Here is a 20,446-nt window from a genome sequence, read left to right on the forward strand (position 1 = left end):
AGACCGGGAGGTTTTTGGTGCTTTAGATTTCCATGCCTTAGGGAATCCCCATGCTTAACAGAAAATAGCTTCTAGGGAGGAAAACATGGGAGGAAGTTATATGAACTTTTGTGGTTTTAAGTAGACAAAGTCTTGTATATGCCATGCAGGTTTGGGATGACTGTGTACTCACAATTGGGGTTTTGTACAGATGTTCTATGAGTTAGCTCTGACTTGGATTTAGCAAGCAGTTTTTCTCCACTGATTTCTGTTTAATGACATACTTCAGCAAGTTTATTTACAATGTGTGAGCAGAAAAGACCAACATCAAGCTTCTTGATTTAAAGAGTTTAAGATGAATCAACATTTTAAAATTGCATTTTACTCTATCAAAGCTTAGAACATGGTATGTGACAAAAATGTAATTCCTCGTTTTAAACTGTGTGTTAAACAGGAGAACAATGATACAATCAACTATTCCAACACGATCAAAGTTACATCTTCTGGGTACTTAATCAAGAGGAAAAAGAATATTCACTTACACATCAGTTGCAAAATGCTACAAAACACCTGGATGCAAATAATGTACGTTGCTGAGGATACTGTAGACGTGAATGAAAATCAGTTTGGAAGATACGACGCGAACATCACTTTTTATGATTCCTCATCATTCTTGCGGCCAGTGCACGACTCTCCATACTACATTGACTTGAACCAAAATTTGTACCTTCAGGCTTATCTTCACAGCTCTGACCCAAATTTGGTGGTGTTTGTGGACACATGTGTGGCATCACCTGATCCTCATGATTTTAATACTCTGGCCTATGATATAATCAAGAACGGGTAAGAGCTTTCTCAAGCCATTAGAAGTATAGCTGTAATACCCGTTCTGCATTTATTTAAAATAATAGAGTCAATTTGAATGGGTTTAGATCTCATTAGCAACAGACTGTTAAAAGGGGTATTTGATTTTTTTATTTTTACTGTATGACTGGGAAATAAGAAACGACATTAAGACCGTACTATCATTTCATGTAATGTACTTCATTCTTGTCTGATATGCAGAATTCAAAGTAGTGGGAGTGAAGTAGATGAGATGAGATAGTGAAAAATGGCAGCAGGAATCTACTGTCCTTTTTTAGTAAAGCCAGGTCAAGCATTAGACTCATTTTTTTCTGCCTTGTATAGCACAGACATTAGTAAGAGTCTGTTCTCCCTTCTTCTTATAGTCTTATATATGTAAGAGAGAGACTAAGAGATTATACGCCTATAGTCTCCTCTTGATAAAAAATAGTTGCCAACGCTCTAGATGCTTCGGGGGACTTAATAAGTCTATATTTTAAAAGTCTATGCTATAAAAGTTGCATTTTTATCCCATTGTATTTAGCACCTGTCTATAATATAATTTTGTTTTAATTGTGTCGCCTATAATTTTGTTTTAATCGATTGTGTTTTTGCAGGATTGTACATGTGTGTGTCCATGAAGACTAATTCTCTTTTTTATTACCTTTCTAGATGTGTTAAAGATTCTTCCTATGTCACGTACTACTCTCCCTACAGCCACTTTGCTCGGTTCAGATTTAATGCCTTCGAGTTCATCAGCCGCCACGCGTTAGTCTACCTGCAGTGTGAGCTGGTGGTGTGCCAGCTCGGGGACTACTCCTCCCGCTGCTACCGGGGCTGCGTTACCCGGTCCAAGAGAGATGCAAGTTCTGCCGAGGAAAAAGTGAATGTGGTTGTCGGACCACTTCAGCTTCGAGGAGGGGGTGCTCAGAGTAGGAATACTGGTAAAGTCAAATAAATTTCTTTCTCTCATATTTACCCTAAGACTACTTCAGGCTTCAAAAAAAGCCACAGCTCTGAGCTTCTGACATCTGTCACTGAAATCTGCTTTTGCTAACTTCACGATAAAAAGGTAGGGATTGTTTGGCTGACTCAGATTTATACAGATCTTTTCTTCTTTCAACACCTTGCACGCTCCCTGCGTTCACCTGCAAAAAATATAACTGCTTTGGCTGTCCCAACGGACAGGTAGCGTGTAACCCATTTTAGTGTGGGTTGCTAATTACTAATTGAACTAATTAGGCCCAATCTGCATGTGTAAGGTGATGGCCAACTAGGAGCAAACTCCCAACCTTCTTGAGAAACATTTCATTCCCTCAGCTGTCTTCTGCTTATGAAGTTTGCATAGCTAGGTTGTCATCCCTGCTGCTATAAAGCCTGTTCATGTAGTTTAAAGCAATGACTCTCTAAGAAATTAGTTTACTTCTACTCTGCTCTGGGAACCACCCCTTTTAATGCAGCAGCTCTTTGTGCCATTATCTTTAATATACTGAGACCAACCCCCCCCTTGCCTTCACTCGCAGGGCTGGACCCTTCTGTGCCTCCTCCCCAGGCGGCTTCCACTGCTGCTGACAATCCCCTCGCACCATTCATTGCTGCTGTCACCATCCTGGCAGTTGTTGTTTTTGTTCTTGCTGGTTTTCTTGCGAGACTTACACCGAAGAAAATACTTTCACATGGGATAATGTGAGATCAAAGGTCAGCACCGTCCGCTAATGACTGCAGAGCAAATGCCACATGTGATGAGCGACCAAAATACCTCACTGACGACAGTCACCTATGTGCCATTTGTAAGAAGCTGTGATATCTTTATCTTCAATCAGTTCTAGCCTGTTACAATGCTTTAGAATAACTTTGTAATCCTATCATCTCTTAAATGATTAAAAAACACTTTCCACATTCATGTCACAAGTTGTTTGATACAACCATTTTCTCATTTTCCCCCTCTTTAACTCTCTTCTCACACCTTCCTAAGACCATTTACCTAATGCCTCGGAATGTTGTGAGCTGGAGAGAAAATATGAATGAGGTATGGATAAATATTTCAAGCTTTATTATAAGGGAGGAAGATTTGATCTGGGGAGAAGTAATAGGTCATGTCTGGAAAGGAAATGTAAAAATTGATCTTACCATGGCATCTGGAATTGTGGCTATACAATATTCTAATTATTTTGAGCATGGTTTTTAATGCTAAATTTCTCTTTGAAACTGTGCTTATTTATAAATGCAGAGATCTCCAGGCTGAAGTAATCTGTTATGTGAGCAGTGTAATTTAAAATCAAAGGAAGGAATGTTTACAAAGCAATAATTCCATTTTGACTTTCAAATTAATGTCTCTGATTAAAATACAAACAAATGTTTTACTGTGTTGAAGAGCATGGTCTGTTGGGTTAAAAATTCGCCAAGCGACAAACTGAGCCCCTGCTTCTGAAATACTATGTAGGGAGTTTCTGAATTTGTAAATATCTTAATGTAGACTTCAAAAGGAATGAGCTAATTCTTTTTCCTTCTGCACATACATATTTACAGAAAATACTTGGCCCTGGGAAGCCAGATTGCTGACTCTTGATTCAGAAATGCCTTTTCTTTTGTTTTCCATTACTTTCTCCTGTGTGTCACACACAAAAGCAAAATGACCCACATAGTTCAGGGGACTTGTAAGGACCTGTCTATCTACATTTCCCCAGCCCCTGTGTTCCCTCCAGAGCAGACGGCTGTCCAAGTCCAGAGCATCCTTTCCCACCCAAGCACGTCCAACTGCTGTTCCCACAGCATCGCCAAAGGTGAGGAGCTTCCCCTACATGCCAGTGAGGAATAACGGCCCTCTACAGCTAGTGTGTTTCTCCATGTTATTGGAGAGAAAGCTTTTCCTCCAGTATTTGACTTTCTGCCCATCAGTTGTATTTTGAAACACTCCGTGTTGTGAAGTACCTCTGTTTTGTATGAGTGTTGGGCACACCTCTGTGCATTCTGTGTATGTGGCTACAGCAAGGCATTTTAATAGACTTAAACTGTAAAGGGTGGGTATAAAATAAAATAAAATCTACCAGCAAAGGTAAAACAAAAGTCCGACCCTCACAGGAAAGGCTTAGAAAGACTCCTTGGTTCCTCATTGATGTTAGACACATTTGCAAAGCTGAGAATCAATAGAGCACAGAAATCTTTGCGCCCTGAGAGGTCTACAAGTTCCCCAACTATTTCAGTGTAACTACCATTGTTCTTTGCTCTTCTTCCATTTCTGTTATCTCCTCATGACACCGGCCTCCTGCTCCTGAGATCTCTGCTGTAGCCCTGTGTTTTGCTGATTAAAGATACCAATTAAACTCAGACACCAGAGTGAAAAGACCAGGCGTATTTTACTGGTGATAACCAAATAATATAACAGTGTAATACAGAAGACATGCAGTAAGAAAAGGCAGAACAGTGCACCTAAAGAAACAAACAGGAGAATACAGTTTAATACATCAAATCATTACTACACGAGAGAGAGAAAAGTGATTAAGAAAGATCCATCACCACTTGCATACGTTGCCGTCATCCAGATCCGCAGATATTGGGCAGCCCCGGTTACAGCGAGGATGTGCAGAGCCTGTCCCGGCAAGTGGGAAATCCTACGTGGTGCGTCCACCCGTAGGTGAGGCTTCCAAAGTCGCTGTGAGTGGGTCCAGTGACTGATCGACAGGCCAGAATAGCTGGCACCTTTGTTTTGAGTGGAAAATTTTGGTTTCATTCTCCTGTTGGATTCCACCCAAAGCCTGGCCAGGGCTCAGGGTGGGAGACCAGGGGAGTTTCTAACAAGGCCAGATATATGGGTTCTCAGCCTTGAACAAGGGTAAACAAGGGAAGCCGGATACATTCTCTCAGCATTTCAACCTCACTACTGATTATATTCTAAGCCGCATCTTTCACTAGCGAGCTTACACACTCTGTAGTGATTACACACTGTTAGCAGCTTCAGCTTGGGGCCCGTTGTTCAGGCTGCAGTATTTCAACGCTTTAGCACTTTTTACATCAGCATAAGTGGGTTGTTATAACTTAGTACAGTCCCTACTAGCACGGTGGTTATCAGTTATAAAATATACAGGATTCATCTATAGGTTAACACTGGCTTGGGCCAGTTGTCCAAGCCTTATCATTTCACCCTGGTCTCTTCTCTCCACATGGCAGCACTTGTCCCCATGAACACCGCAGCCCATTTTCCACAGAGCTGCTAGGTCACTGCTGCTGTCTCCATCCTAACTGCCAGCCACCCCTGTGCCACCTCCTCCTTGGCCACGGGCACTACTGCTCACCCAGAACATCAAAATCACATCAGCTGGAGCTTCCCCCCGCACCCTCAGCACCACAACCTCAGCCCAACATCTTCCCAACAGACTCTTCCCTAATTTGCCTAAGCAATCTCTTCTCATGCTTAATGAGACTCACTATTGAAATTAGCACCACTGCTGAAAAAAGGCTTTTCATAATGTCTATCCTCAATTTTCACTGTTGCTGGTCAAGCCAATTAGTTCTTGCCCTGTCCCTCCTGGCCATGGAAGTAGTTTTCTCCCCTTTCTCTTTAGGTGTATTTATCTAGTTGAAGATTAATGTTTTTTCCATTAAGTTTTCACTTCTCTAGACTAAATAAATCCTAATTCAAAAGATACTGAGCTGTTAAAGGTGTTTTGCTTGTAGTATTTAAGGCTGAATCACACAATCTGATCTAAAGGTTTGTCAAATTAATTGGAAGCCTTCCATTAACATACATCCTAAGCCAGGCAAAACTGTAAATCTCATCCAAGAGATCGAATCTCAGCCAGGAGACATTTCAGGTCTCAGCAAAATGTCATTTAAACGTTGAAAGACATTTCAGATCTGCTTTCCAGAAGGAAGAGCTTTGTTCAATCTTTAATATTTTCAGTTGCTGATCACAATAAAATGATGATTTCTTTTTTTTTTTTTTTTCCCATGGTTGTATGCATTGTGGTTGTGAGGAGTTTGGCTTCTCAGGACTTACCCAGACTCTCAGAGCGTGTTGTGTGCATTCATAAATCAGGCTGAAATATGTTGGAAATGCAAACAGTCAAATCCCGCATAAACATTAACCATTGGTGCATGAAAACATGAAAAGCAAGATCTGAGATTTTTGCCTTTCATGTCCTAGTTGAAAATACAGAGAATTAAAGCCAAAATGTTAACTAAACTGTTTATTCATTTTGTGTGGGATCAGTGTTATGCCAACCACAGAGTGAAGCCGGGTGCCTGCAAGCACAAGGATGTCAAGAACCAGGAGCATGTGGAGGCCACTTGCTCTTTTTAAATGTGCTTTCTGGAGGCTAAAGTTAGGCTCCTTGTTGTCACCTCCTCCACCTTCAGAGAAGACACACCAACCATCACTTGTCAGGTGTTCGCTTTGAATAACTGTCTGACTTTGGTGTTAGATCATTCAGTCTCTTCCTAGTGTGCCTGTCACTACCTGTTCTCTCAGTAGTATGTACTCAACCAACAATCTCAGCACCAACTAAGCATGATGTTGCAAACAAATCCCTTACAAGTGTCAACCTATGTAGTGTGAACTGTGCTGGGAGAGGATAATTCCTGGATTATACCATGTATATACAGACCATGTAGCTCCGAGTGTTCATAACTCTGACGAAACTGCACATCCCTGAGCAACTCCCTTGAAGTGGTGCTTGAGGGCTTTTTTTTTTTTTTTTTTCATGGAAAGAGGATGGATCCATAGCACTTCGGTTTCAAATATATATTCCTTTTTTGGTAAAAAAAAAATTATATGGACTCTATGGGTTCTTGCCATTATGCTGTTCCCAGTGTTGTCATCCAATCTATTTGGCCAGCATCTGGGTTAAAACAAAGCTCAGAAACAAAGTTCTTTTTTGCTTGTCCGTATGCTAAATTTCCTGTGTTTTGGTGTCCTGTTTATCTTTCTATTCTAATTTTGGAGTATGAAGCAGATAACTCAACTCTGTAGTCCTCCTTCCCAGGAACATAATATAAAAATATTTATAACTGGGTATAAATAAACATTGTTTTGTTTCTATATCTCATAGCTAGCAAGTAGATTCATTTTCCAGTTGTTAGTAACAAATCCTCGTGTAGATTGAGACAAAAAAAAGCACTAATTTGGGTTTGCAGGGTATGGGTAAGAAACACAATTTTTCTCATTTCCATTACTTTCTCCTCAGGACTTGCCATAGAAGCCCACAGATACTCTTTGACATCAAGCTGAATTAAGCAGCTAAGAATAACATTCTGCTCACAGTTTTGACATAGGTGTCCTTTAATGTCCGAGACTGAACGCTTGCACCAAATTCCAATTAAATAGCTAAATGAATACGCTCTGGAGATCACTTTCGCTTGACCGATAATTTTATTTTTTTTTTCAATAACTCATCAGCCACGGACAAGCTTTTTTAAGAGGATTGCACTAGAATCTACCTTGAATGGGAAATCAGGCAACTGGGTTGCTGAATTGTCCAATACACTTAAAAAAAACTCAGAGGAAACAACAAATGCATTTCTTGAGACCGACCCACCACTGCCATTCATTTGTGACAAGTTCAGGATAAAAAGAATTGCAGTCCTTTGCTGTCCAGCACCCCTGAACCCAAGAGCAATTTTTTGCACAACTTACGTTAAACGCCTTATGTTACAAGGAGAAGAGATTTTCCTTATTTATTTGTTTTTCTTTACTTTGGTAGTCTTATTTTCATGGGGTTATTTATTTTTTATTTATTTGGCTGTTTATATCTAGCTGGGAAAAACTGAGGCGATATTAAAATTCTCACAGCAGCTTGTATATTTTAGGAGACTTTCTATCTCAGGCTCAAGAACTATAACACAAAAAGCATATTTTAACAAAATCAAGCTTGGCTGAGGAAACTCATTAGTGACCCAGCTGGGTCACTGGGAATGAGATTTTTTTTAATTTCCTAGAATAACACTTGGATTGACTCTTTTGCCCTGAATCACCTGGTACCCCTCCAAGTAGATTTTTTCCTTCGTTCTGAAATAAGTGAATTAGTCACAGGCTGTAATGTAGAAATTAATTGGACTGCTGTTGTTCTAAAGAGCCTGAAAAGTTTGAATGACTGTCATCTGCTTTTTTTGCCTTTTTTTTTTTTTTTTTTTTTTCAGTATTAAGAAACTATAGTTTCAGAGAGATGGCTTCTCTCTTTTCTCCTCTTTCTGTATGAAGACTGAGAGGGCTGTATTTTGTCCTCAGACATGCTGAGTCTATGAAAGTTTCCTGAGTGTGTATGTGTGACTACACAGAATAGAGATAATGTGGGTTTTGCACAGTTGCAGTCAGATGAGTGCTGCCTGGTAACCTCAGAGGCTGCAAAAGAACCCATCTACTGGGATGGGGATGAAGTCTCTTCTGATTTTAGTAGAGGTTTCATATGACTTCTTGCTTTCTTTCTTCTTTTCCCTCCCTCTCATCCCTGCTTCTTGAAAACCATGCAGGTAAATTCCTGGTACATGTCAAGATCCTTTTACTCCTTGCCTTATCTCCCTCATCACTTCTGCTTATTGATCTTTAATTTAGGCACTGAGTAAAATTAGGCACTCTGTACAAAGACTGACTTTTCTTCCATGACTGACAAGTTGCTAGCACAAAAGGACTCCCATCTGAGGGCTCCTCGTTTGATGAAGTTACCTGTTTACAAAGGTTTATACACAGGTTCATCTAGTGATGTTGAGGTGTTTCTGAAGCATTTGGCATTAGTTACCACCATCTTCCATAGCTAAGCCCAGATTCAAGCAGAGCTTTTTTCATGAGATATGATGAAAACTGTTACACTGATGAGAGGGATCCATTCTCCCACAAAAAGAGGTGGCAGGGAGCATGACTTAATGTGGCAAAGCCAGACCTTCTTTAGGGCAACGGAGCTGGGGCAGGGTCTGGAGCACAGGTCTGCTGGGGAGCGGCTGGGGGAACTGGGGGGGTTCAGTCTGGAGCAGAGGAGGCTGAGGGGAGACCTCCTGGCCCTCTGCAACTCCCTGCCAGGAGGGGGCAGAGAGGGGGGATGAGTCTCTGGAGCCAAGGCCCCAGCGCCAGGCCCCGAGGGAATGGCCTCAAGCTGCCCAGGGCAGGGTCAGGCTGGCTCTGAGGAAGGATTTCTGTGCAGAAGGGGCTGTTGGGCGTTGGAATGGGCTGCCCAGGGCAGGGGGGAGTCCCCGGGATCCCTGGAGGGGTTGAAGAGTCGGGCTGAGCCAGCGCTGAGGGATCTGGGGGAGTTGGGAACGGTCAGGGGGAGGGTCAATGGTTGGATTGGAGGAGCTTCAAGGGCTTTTCCAACCGAGATGATTCTGTGATTCTTTCCAAACTGCTGGATCCTGCCATCCCTAGTTGCAGGCTCAGAAAGCCAACTGTGAAGCCCAGTTGCAGGAGGGTGGCCAAAACCTCTTGCTTCAGTTTTCTTTTCAAGTTCCTGGGCAGCTTGGGCAGCGTGCATTTGAAAGCTGCACACTGTGCATATAGAGTAAACACTTGATCCGAGCCTTGCCAGTGTGAAACAAGTCTTCTTTGTTTCATAAAAGTTCAGTGGATTTCTCTAAGGAATGCATTGTTGAGGAAGACAAGTGGACTACTCTCTGCCAACACTGCAAGGATTAATCCAGGCGTCACATGAGATTCCTCCTGAAGGCTGTGAAATATGACAGCTGGGATGACACTGACAGATCAAGCTGAAAATTAACTGTTTGAAATACAGACTAGAATTGGAGGGGTTTCTGGCATTGCGTTCTGAAAAAAAACACACCATTTTGTCTCCTAGCAGATAAGGCAGTCCATCGCCCCAGTAACGCTTAGAGCTGCAAGTGCTCTGGTGCCCAGGGCCTGTCTGTGTGAGCCGTGGGAGCCAGCTCGTGGTACCCCTGCCCAGAGGGGTGCCCCAGAATAGGCTTTCCTTGCTGGGACTCGATCTGTCCAGGCTCCTGGACAGCACAAGCAGCCCAGAGCAGGAGGTGTTGCAAATCCCTGCAACCCTCAGCCCACAGAGCCATCCCAATGGACCCCAGACAGAGCCACCACCATGGATGTGGGCTGGGGGGTCTGGTCTGTGAGGGGATGGAGGAACACAACCACCCTAGCTCAACTTCAGGGCAGTGGAGAAACTGAGAGGCGAAAAAAGCCTGCCATCATTTTTTGCTTGACATCACTAATTTTCTCCCTGGCTGCATGCAGCTCGTTCCTCTTGGGCCACTGGCTGCCATCAGATGTGCCAAGGGGAGGGTTTAATCTCTGGTCCCATAGAAGAGAAAGGTTCCAAACAATAATTAAGGCAACCAAAAAAATCAAGGTATTATAAACAAACTCTTGCCAAAAAAAATTAAGAGAATGTTTTTAGAAGTTAAAACTATCTCCATTGTATGAAAAAGCTAACTTAAAAAAAAAAAAAAAAAAAGAAAAGAAAAGAAAATAAATAAGGCTGGTCAAACTGCAGAGCACACCCCTTTAAATCCACATGCTTATAAATTCTGAAACATGTTTTATCAGCATTATAGGGAACCTGGTTCATGTGAGTTCCATGTTGACTGCCCTTCAGATGCTGCTACTGCTGCACGGGGATGTCTGCAGTGTCCAGGTACTGTGTCTTTGTTATTCAGCACTGCCTTTCCCTCTTGCGTTTTCTTCTAAAATCAATACTGGCAAATTTTGTAACCTGTACCAAAGCCCACTCAAACCAATAGCCATCATGGGTGTTTAGTGGGCTCGAGGACTCAAGATGCAACTGAAGATTTTAATTATTTCTTTTAATGTAATGTAGAAAGCATATATATGGAACTGTGTTCTAATGCTTTGTAGGAAAACATACACAATGATAAGTAAGTAATTTTCTTTAGTGCACTGGAGAGTCTTGGACAAAAATATAATAACACACTGATAAGGGATCCTACCAAGCAAGTCAGAGTATTTGGTAAAAGCATGGTGAGCTGCATATGTGTAGCAGGTTAGTCACAGCCTAGAGGTTAGACACAGCCTAGGTCTGAATTACTCCTTTGGGTACACCAGTGTCAGCAGATCTCTTCCTTATAGCGAGGTGTTTGTCTGTGACACGGTTTCTGTGAGCTTTGGGAATAATATTAGTCAGTGTGGGTAATAAACGGGAAGTAGTTGAGAGCCAAGGGCTACCACGGTGGTCTTCACCGTGCAGATCTTCAGCTAGGAGCCACGCAGTATGCATGCACCCAGGGCAAAAGTAACCCCTGAGGGGCCACATGCATTCAATTTTCATTCAGTAAATGAAACACTGATGGCAGTGACCTTCTGCTACACTGTTCTCAGCACTGGCTTCCTTGTCAAGTCCATTGCTAGCCAGACAAAACACAATATAATGTGCTGAAGTCCCCACTAGATGATGACAGCATTGTATCAGTGTAACGCTGACTTTATGCAGCTGCCATAAGGACACTCACATGCCTCACCCTTGGAAGGTGCTTTAAAATCAGGCCCCAAACTACAGGAACTGAAGTCTGGTGCACAGCAGAGCTTAGAGCACACTTCCTTGCTGAGGGACTCCTTAAAAATCTGTTGTAAAGCATTGCCTCCAAAAGCCTGGCACTGCAGGGGTCACTAAAAACACATCAGTTACCCTAAATAGTTGATCTAATTTCTTTTTGTCTTCCACAGGCTTGCCCCTAGGGCTAGTGAATGGGTAGAACAGATGTTCTGCACCTCTGGAAGAAGCTCTTTTTGGTGATGGCACAGGAGAAATCCTCCTGGAGGAGGTGCAGCGCCGAGTGGGTGAAGCTCTCCTCTGGCAGTGCTCCCATAACAGATGGCTCATCAGTAGCTCTTTCCATCAGGAAAATGCCAGTGTCATCTGTGCAGATAACGCCTGGTTTACTGACGTCAGTGATCAATAGCATGCTATATACACCTGCTGCCTTGATATTCTGGTGCTCAGAGACAGGGAACTAAACCACCAAAATCATTATCAAGCTCTTCAGGACATCCCAAACTATTCCCCTGTATTTCAGCAGATACTTCTTGAGAGTGTAGTATAACCCACACACTAGCCTCTGCATTCAAAGTCTTCAAATAATAAACTGTAAGGAGCAGGACAGTTACATTTTATTTTATTTTTTTGTAGAGCATAATGCCCTTCAGAGGTTTATCCATCTTACCATTCCTGTTGCTTCCTAACTAAAAAATTATTTCAACTGATTGTTCATAAGAATCATAAACCAACTAGAAATTTCCTTATGTGATGTAGAAAAGCATCTTTCATGAAACATATTACTGTATATTTGCAAAATATATGCTACTACGTATTTTAAAAATATAAATAACCTTATAAGGACAAAATTACTGAGAGTTGCTTTGCATTTTTTTTGTTTTGTTTTGGTTTGGTTTTTTTTCCCTAGCAGTGTAGGTAAAGAGATAATTTCTGTTCATTTTGGTTTAGTGCAAGTTAGCTCTTTACTTACTTTTTTTTTTTTTTTTTTAGCTTCTTTACTGTCTGAAGTTTCCAGTAATTTTAATCTCATATATATCCTTATTGATTTTACTGATGAAGTAAATTTTGCCTAATATAGTCATTTAGTACCAGTATACTGTTTATGAAGAGGAGTAAATATAAATCCTTTTGTCACAATGAGATTTTAATTTATGAATCCCAAATATTTCAGAATATGCACCCCTGTGAAATTTTGACAGTATCATATATTTTTCCCAACCTTTTGTGTTAGGAATATGCCATATCTTCCAGTTTTTAATGAATTCATTTCGTTTTTGTCCAGTCTCTTGTCTCTGATTACCAGAAGTTCTTGTTCTTGTCTTCAATTTGCAACAGCCAACTAAAGACCTGGCAATATGGAAGTATCACTCACAAATACCACTGTCTTTTTTGGCCTTCCAAAGACTTGTCCCTGATGCTCGTGAACGGGAGGAACAGATGTGGGGGCCATGTCGAAGTCCATTACCAGGGCAGCTGGGCCACTGTCTACCGTGACTCTTGGGACCTGAGGGAAGCCCAGGTCACCTGCAGCCAGCTGGGGTGTGGCAGGGCAGTTTCTACCCCTGGAAATGCCAATTTTAGTCAAGGCTCAGGAGAGATCCTTCTTCACGCTGTGCACTGCAACGGGAACAGGACTTATATCTTGGAGCGCCCCAGAGGTCTGTACACAACTGGAAGACATCAGTGCCGTTTGCTCAGGTGCATTTTATGTAAGTCTGACTTTGCAGAGCTAAATGTCAGTATAAAAACCTCTGTTGCAAAAACCTACTGCTTTATTTCCTCCTGTACTGACCTTTTGTTCACCCCATACTCAATGCTCCATTGCACACCTGGCTCACAGCCTGGCAGTGGAGTGGTGCAAAGTCACGGCCAGGCAAAGCGCAGGCGAGAGCCCTGCTACATAGATATTTTGGTCTAGGGTAAAATTGAAACGGCCAAAGGCATTTCCATGAAAACTGGATAAAACAGTCCAAGAGAATTACCAGGTGAAGTAAAACTGCTCAGCCATTAATCTCCTAATATTTCCCACTCCCCCCATCACATGGTAGTTCCTTTGGTGTTTGGTTATTTTGCAACTGGCATGTCAGCAAATAGAGCCATCCCAGGGAGAAATGCCTGCGTGGATGCAGAGAGTGGATCTGGATTGATTTTTGAGTCATCTGGCGAGGCATATCTTCAAGAATTTTAACACAGAGATGTCATTGTGCTAGAGGTGAAATAAGCAGTGGCCTCATGCAACAGGGAGCGACAGCCTGTCTGGACACTGATAAACTGAACTCTTTGTAAGCAAACTGTCCTCATCCTTTACTAGTTAATAGTAATAGTATCACCTATGCTGCACTGAACTGTTCATGGTAACAACAGGCCTACAAGAAAATTAGTACCCTGAATTTATACACTGTGAGACACCCCTGGACTTCACATGAGAGTCATTGATGTCCTCAGAGAACAGCCTAGACCTAGCTTTTCTCTTCCCACTGCAGCCTACCTGAGTTTCCTCGTTAACCGGAGTCTTCTGAAAGCCAGCAAGCAATCATTAAATGAGACACTTTGGCCACCACTGCTCTTTCAGTTTCTCGCAATATTTCTACCTTCCAGTAACATTTCCTCTGTAGTACTCAAACTTTACCAAATCAAGTCTCTTGTTTTTATTTTTTTACCTTGGGTTGTTTTGTTTTGTTTTTTTTTCTCTAGTGACTACACTGTCTAGTTTATACAATTTTTTTATCACTAACACTTTAAAAATCCGTATTTTCCCCTACAGTCATCAGCTGATGCAGTTCAGAACTGGTCGAACTTCTGTCGTAGACCTGTGTAACTGTTGTGATGCAAGGTGCATTAATCTGCTTTTTACTCTTTCAGTAATATTTTCAGCATAATGTGCACCATAACATTTCATTGACAGATGTAGTTGTTAGAGCAGTGACTGAAAACTCCACCGAGGGGTCACCTACTGTTTTTTCATTCACAGCTTACACAGGATCTGAAGTGACAGGCAAACCTCTGAATTTGTGCCATTGCCTTTAATATCAACATGTTTTAATGTTATAGAACTTGGTTTTTCCTCTTACGTCCAAGCCACTGAGGACTCATGCAAGGAAGAAAGTTTTCCTAATCAATTGAAGTAGTTAACCTGATTGTTTCCTGTTGTTTATTTTCTCTACTAATTCATCTTCCTTATTTTGTTAATTACTCTTTCCATCATCTTTCATTAGTAACTAATAAATCAAAGCTAGGACAGCATCAGTTCTATTTATCATTATTATTTCCAGTAAATATGTATCAAGATTTGATGCAGCTTTGCACCTACAACTGGTATATTCAGCTACCTTATGAATCCAGACCCAGAGCATTGCTACATTAATTTCCTGAGGAAAATCAAAGTGCCAGACCCATTCCCTCTGCTCTCTCGGAGGTGCCACTGAGGCTGATGGATGGCAGGAACCATGCACGGATCCTGCTGAAGTCTTCTACTAGGGCTCTAAAACTGCATTAAAAAATCCTTGAGTTTTATGCAGGCACAACTCCCAGTGTTTTCTCCAGAGAAGCATTTGTGAGTTTCCCTAATCAATTTTTTTCATTCATTGAACACTATTCATGAGGAGTATCAGGAGCCAATTAATCAAAACCAGTGGAAACATTGGCTCAGGATACTTCTTTCTCCTCTTCTGTGATTTGAGCTTTGATTACTTTAATAAGGGATTGAATTGGGTTGGGGTTTCGTCATTTATGTGCTGGGTTTTGTGTTGTCTCTGTGCACTTTTTAATAAGTAATGTATTGATTATTCTTATGTAGAGATGTCTCTGAATCAAAATCCTATGAAATTGTTACAGTCTCCCCAGATTCTCAGGAGCTAAAGCTCTAAATAGAAATGTAGTTTTCATAAAGGGATCTTAATTCTTGAAAGAATTAGACTTTGGGATACAGGTACCATTTGGTCAGACTGTGCATGTCAATCGCCATTTCTTATTGCAGTGATTTTACTATCAAAATCTACTTAAAAGAAATTTAAAGGCCGTATTAGTCACACCTGACTCCCTGACACCCCCGATGCACTAGAAGGCCACTTTTGTTTTTGTAATAACAAATGCTTAAAGGGTGCTGGAGACAGTCACCAGCACTGGTGGTACCCTGAGTGACCCCTGCCCCTGGTACCTGCTGAGATCCAAGGGATTTGCTAGAAGCTGAGAAAACCTCTTTATTAAGACTGTACCATTGGCCACGTGAACATGAAAAGCCGGAAAAACTGCAAGAATGCAGCATGTGCCAAGATAAGCACCCTGTGTTGACACAAAGCCTTAGCTGGGTAACAGGATGAAATGACCTGTCCTACTGTGTGCAGAGATCACTGATACCCATTTACATTGGCATAGCCCTCATCTCTGAGGAAGATTTTCCCTTGCAGGATTCACAGGGATGGACTGGGGTTTCCAGAGGCTGCATGGTGACATCCTTACCCCAAGGCAATTCTCCTCTGGGACAAGGAATCCAGACCCAGCACTCGAAATTCAGTTTTGTCCACAGAAGATGGCTTCCCATGTAAAGTTTTCACTTTGCCTTACCAATAAATGCAGGGAATCTGTTTGAAGGTTATTTGGGATGTGATTTATTTCACCTGGGCTTTGCCCTTTTCTCTGCACGTTCTTCAGTGTGCAACAATACCTTTCATTTCAGAATGGGGGCCCCAACATCAGAAGGACACGGACCTGCTCGAGCAGGTCCAGGGGAGGCCACAAAGATGCTCGGGGCTGGAGCACCCCCTGTGAGGGCAGGCTGAGAGAGTTGGGGGGTTCAGACCTTAGAGCGGCCTCCCAGGGCTGAAAGGGAGTAGGGATAGGACAAGGGGTCATGGTTTTGAACTGAAAGAGGGTAGACTTAGATTAGGTATGAGGAAGAAATTCTTCCCTGTGAGGGGGGTGAGGCCCTGGCACAGGCTGCCCAGAGAAGCTGTGGCTGCCCCCTCCCTGGAAGGGTTCAAGGCCAGGTTGGACGGGGCTTTGGGCAACCTGGGCTAGTGGAAGGTGGCCCTGCCCAGGGCGGGGGGTCAGGACTGGATGGTCTTGAAGGTCCCCTCCAACCCAAACCATTCTGTGATTCTACAACTCCATGAACTTATTGGGGTTGAATTTAGTGGAATGGCTGGCAGAGAGAAAACCTGAAAAAAACAACACATTGAAAGAATACACAATTATAATTGAGAATATGTCTGGACAGCGAAGCAACAAATATTAAGGCACTACACAGCTTCACACAGAGATGGCATGGGTAACAGCAGTGCTGAATATTTATCATGGGCCATAATGGGAGTCAGTAACCAGTCACACACCCAGGGTCTCCAAACCTCAACAGAATATTGCATTTCCAAATGTACATCTTACCACCAAGTTACACTGTAGCTATTCATCACCCTTTGTTGCACACTTATTGCACCCAGCCCACTGCTCACAACAGGCATGCAGAAATATGTGTGTACACAGGACAAGGACTCCTGTTATCAGGTAAATCTGCTGCCCCTGAGGTGGCAGGGATTGGGGCTGGGAGATGTAGGAAAAAAGTCAGTCTTTGGCTCCTCTGTTTGCTCACTTTTTCTTGTGCATCTTTTCCACCTTGCCACTCTTTGGCAATGTATTATTTCATTCCTATGTTTATTTCCAAAGTAGAAAAAATAAGGAGCCTTCATTTACATGTACATCTTGAGGCCTCAAAAGTTCCTTTGAAGTTAATCCTTCTTCTCTGGTTTTAGAAGGTAAAACTAATGAAACAAAGCATGACATTTCTTCTGAAACGAATGTTTTGGCTTGTCCTTATTATATTGAACTGAATCATTTTTCATCATACTTCAAAATACACTATTTTTCAAGCAGCTAAGCAGGTCCTTAGCAAAGGTGTTTCATGACCTGAGAGAGTATTTCCCTTGTCTCTCCAGGTCAGCCCTGAAGGAGATGAGTTACTTGTGTAGGGATCCAGGCTTTGTCACTCTGGCCCCTCAGCCCCACTAGCTGAGACCTGCCCGGGCTGTTTCTGTGTTCTGGCACTGCAAACACCTCCACCATGGCAGCAAACTAGACATGGCCATTATCAGACCCTTGGGAAGGCAATGGGTGCAGCAAAAATCAGGATTTGTTGTGTAAGAAATCTGGACAGTGCAGTAAGTATATTTAAAGAAGTCACAAATACATTACTATAGCAAAGAAAAAAGTGCACCATTTTGTGAGTTCACACACACTAGTAATTTTTTTGGGGGAAGAAGAGATACAAATAAGTATTTATAGAAGAAATACATGTATAGGAGAAAGGCAGTCAGCCCTTGTTTATTCCTTCAAAGATACTTCAGTGAAATCCTTTATAAATATTAGAAACGAGAGCTATCAGGTGTCAAGGTTTATGTGATAACGAGGGAAGATGAAATAGATGGATGCCTGAGGTGGGCTCGAGTTTCTCCCAATCTCCATTTGGGCACAGACATATCCTCTGACCTCGGCAGCAGGTAGGTGAGGAGTGGAAACCACAGTCCTGCTGTTTGTAGCTGTCTCTGTTGCATATTTTTATTTTCACGTCTGCTTGTTTTTAAAGGTATTCACTGAAGTGGAGGCCTCTTTATGGACCCTACCAAGGCCCTGTGTTGTTAGACCATCTTTACGGACCCTACAAACACAGTGTTAGACCATCTTACCCAGAAAGATGCTCGTCCCCAAGGACAGTGCCTCGCTGCCCTCCAGTGGCAAGAGCCTCCAGAACAGCCTCGAATTTTCATTTTCTCATCGCTTTTAGCCCTTTAAACTACGTTAGACCCTTATGGAAATTACAACACTAATTTTCCATGAAAATTAGATGTTTAAACGCCTTTGGTGAGCTTACTTTTTTTTGCAAATGCTGGAAAAATTGCCCACCCAGAGCTGCAGAGCAGAATGACTTCCCGGAGAGCCTGTCCCTTAGCAGAAGGTGTTCTATGAGAATATGTCCCATAAACACACCCATAGCTCTGTCTGTCTACACACACGTATAGCCCATACTTTACGAATGCTATTTCCCCACTATTCAGATCCTAGATCGCACCACACAAAATACACACTGAAATTCATACGTAGTTAGAAAAAGCTGGAAAAAAAATCTTTTTCCAGTGAGGGGTAGTTTTGCAAGTGCATAAAACTCAACCTCCAACATAAAACTGTTTCACTACAGACAAATGCGGTTAGTTTTCTATGAGCGATTTTTGACAGATTTCTTTAAGAAGATGTTCTGGGAAACAGCTTTGCTACTCCAAGACCACAAAGGTCATCCCTAATTGTCATCACTGCTGGTTTCTGCCTCGCAGGATTAGTCTGCTTGCTTAGCTTTGGGCTGAAAGCTTACCACCTCCCTTCTCATGCCACCTTCAATGTCTGTGACAGGAGCTGCAGTGTCTGACGTGGAGGCTGGTCATTCTTTGTCACTTATCACTACAGATTAGCTGTTCAAACCTTCTGTCCCTGCTAGCATTCCCACCTACCACCGTTACTTCTTAGATATGGTGTAAAACAGCCTGAGGCGAGATCCAGCTTCACTAGGCAAGAGGTAGGTAGAAAAGTTCTCAGCTCTCCGCAGATTTGCTGAGACTAATGTCTTCTTTAGGACCTGTTTTATAAAAGACACTGGGGAATGCTGAAAAAGCAAATTTTGACACTTCTTCATATTCAAGTTATTTGTATTCAGCCATGTTCCCCATATTTTCCTATCCCTTTATTAAGGATCCAAATAGAGGTGCATTGAAATACGACTAAGAGTTTAGTTTCTAAATATATTACATGTCTACAACCAGATAATGTGAATTATGTCCCCACTTTCCATTATCACCCATGCTCCTGCTGCATGGGGTTTCTTGGACAAGTAGCTTTACTGCTGAGCACAGCTCGGCTGAGTCACCCAACTGAAACATCAGCTATTTCTACAGAACTCTACACTTCCTAGAGAGAATATTATTAAAAGTCCAGCAGCAGCCAAATAAATACTTTCATTATGAGGTGGATATGAAGTGCATTGAAATGGCACAAACATATCAGACTTCTGTGTCTTCTATGTGACATTGTTTAGATCCAAACCCGTAAATGCAGAGCACTTAGATCGGGGTCGAATCACAAGATATAATGAATTTGTTAGTCATTGCTTTGAGAATAAAATCTTAATGAGATTTCTGTTGGAGTTTTGTTTCTAAATTTCTTTTTCAGTCAAAAGTGAAAAAATGTTTGTATAAAACAGTTTAATTGCTGTCAGGAAAGAAAACTGGTACATACTGTAGTGTTCAGGCCCAACTTAAAGCTACATGATAGAAGTATATTGATATCGATCTACTATAAACCCACTTAGTCACTTCAGAAAATGACAACGAATTTAAGTAATACAGACACGTGGAACTAGGAGTTTAGGTGTTTGACATGACTGGTTTTGCTCAGGAAGATACTGTGAAGGTAAGAACATGAATATCTAGATAGATATCACACATTATACTGTGCTAAGAAAGTAAGAAAAGCATTTGCGGAAAGAAAGAATTTGTGTTCATTTTTAAATCAGCTAAGAAAATTTAGCTTTGCTTTTTTTCTCTCTCTAGCTTTTCGTCTTCTCCCTGACAGTACAGAGTGAGACAGAGCTGGAGGCATCCTCTGGGGTATCAGAGGCCACAGTGGTGTTGACAGCACCACCTCATGCCAGGGAGAAAACTGCATAGCTGGAGGGATCCTGTTGGATCCGTGGCTTTGCTAGAGGCAAATATTTTCCAGCTGGTCTTTCTAGATGGAATTCCCTTTTTTCATGCAAGTCACTTAATCTGAAAAGATACCATGAAAACAGGTGGCAAAGGGTGATCTCCAGCGTGGCCTGTTGTATATTTCCTTGTCATGATGACTTTTTTTCATGTTTTCTCCCAATCCTTTATTAATTTGTATTTATACTGGCACTACAGTATCTTCTGGCTCTCCTCCTATGATCGCATATCTCCTGCCACTAGAATAAAAACCTGATTCTAGTTTCTCCCTTTCACCTGAAAAATATATTGTAGTTCGATTCTTTTGTGCAACATCTCACAGATCCAAAAGCATGTCTCACAGGCCCTAACGGACAAAGGCTCCACTTCCTTAGGCTCCGTGCCATCTATGTTTATGAGGGATGCAACACACAGGACTATCAG

The 20,446-nt window shown here is 42.0% G+C and overlaps 1 protein-coding gene across 1 annotated transcript in view; it reads left to right on the plus strand.

The window, feature by feature from the left end:
* Positions 1-20,446, plus strand: part of LOC141961240 (scavenger receptor cysteine-rich domain-containing protein DMBT1-like) — a 44,834-nt gene that overhangs the window by 11,290 nt on the left and 13,098 nt on the right. The window contains exons 11-15 of the mRNA XM_074908042.1: positions 434-822; positions 1,495-1,766; positions 2,346-2,508; positions 17,860-17,944; positions 19,871-19,927. Of these exons, the coding sequence (XP_074764143.1) occupies positions 434-822; positions 1,495-1,766; positions 2,346-2,508; positions 17,860-17,944; positions 19,871-19,927 (966 nt within the window). The remainder of the gene's footprint in view (positions 1-433; positions 823-1,494; positions 1,767-2,345; positions 2,509-17,859; positions 17,945-19,870; positions 19,928-20,446) is intronic.

The sequence above is a fragment of the Athene noctua genome, chromosome 5, assembly GCF_965140245.1.
Source record: "Athene noctua chromosome 5, bAthNoc1.hap1.1, whole genome shotgun sequence".
Lineage (NCBI taxonomy): Eukaryota > Metazoa > Chordata > Aves > Strigiformes > Strigidae > Athene > Athene noctua.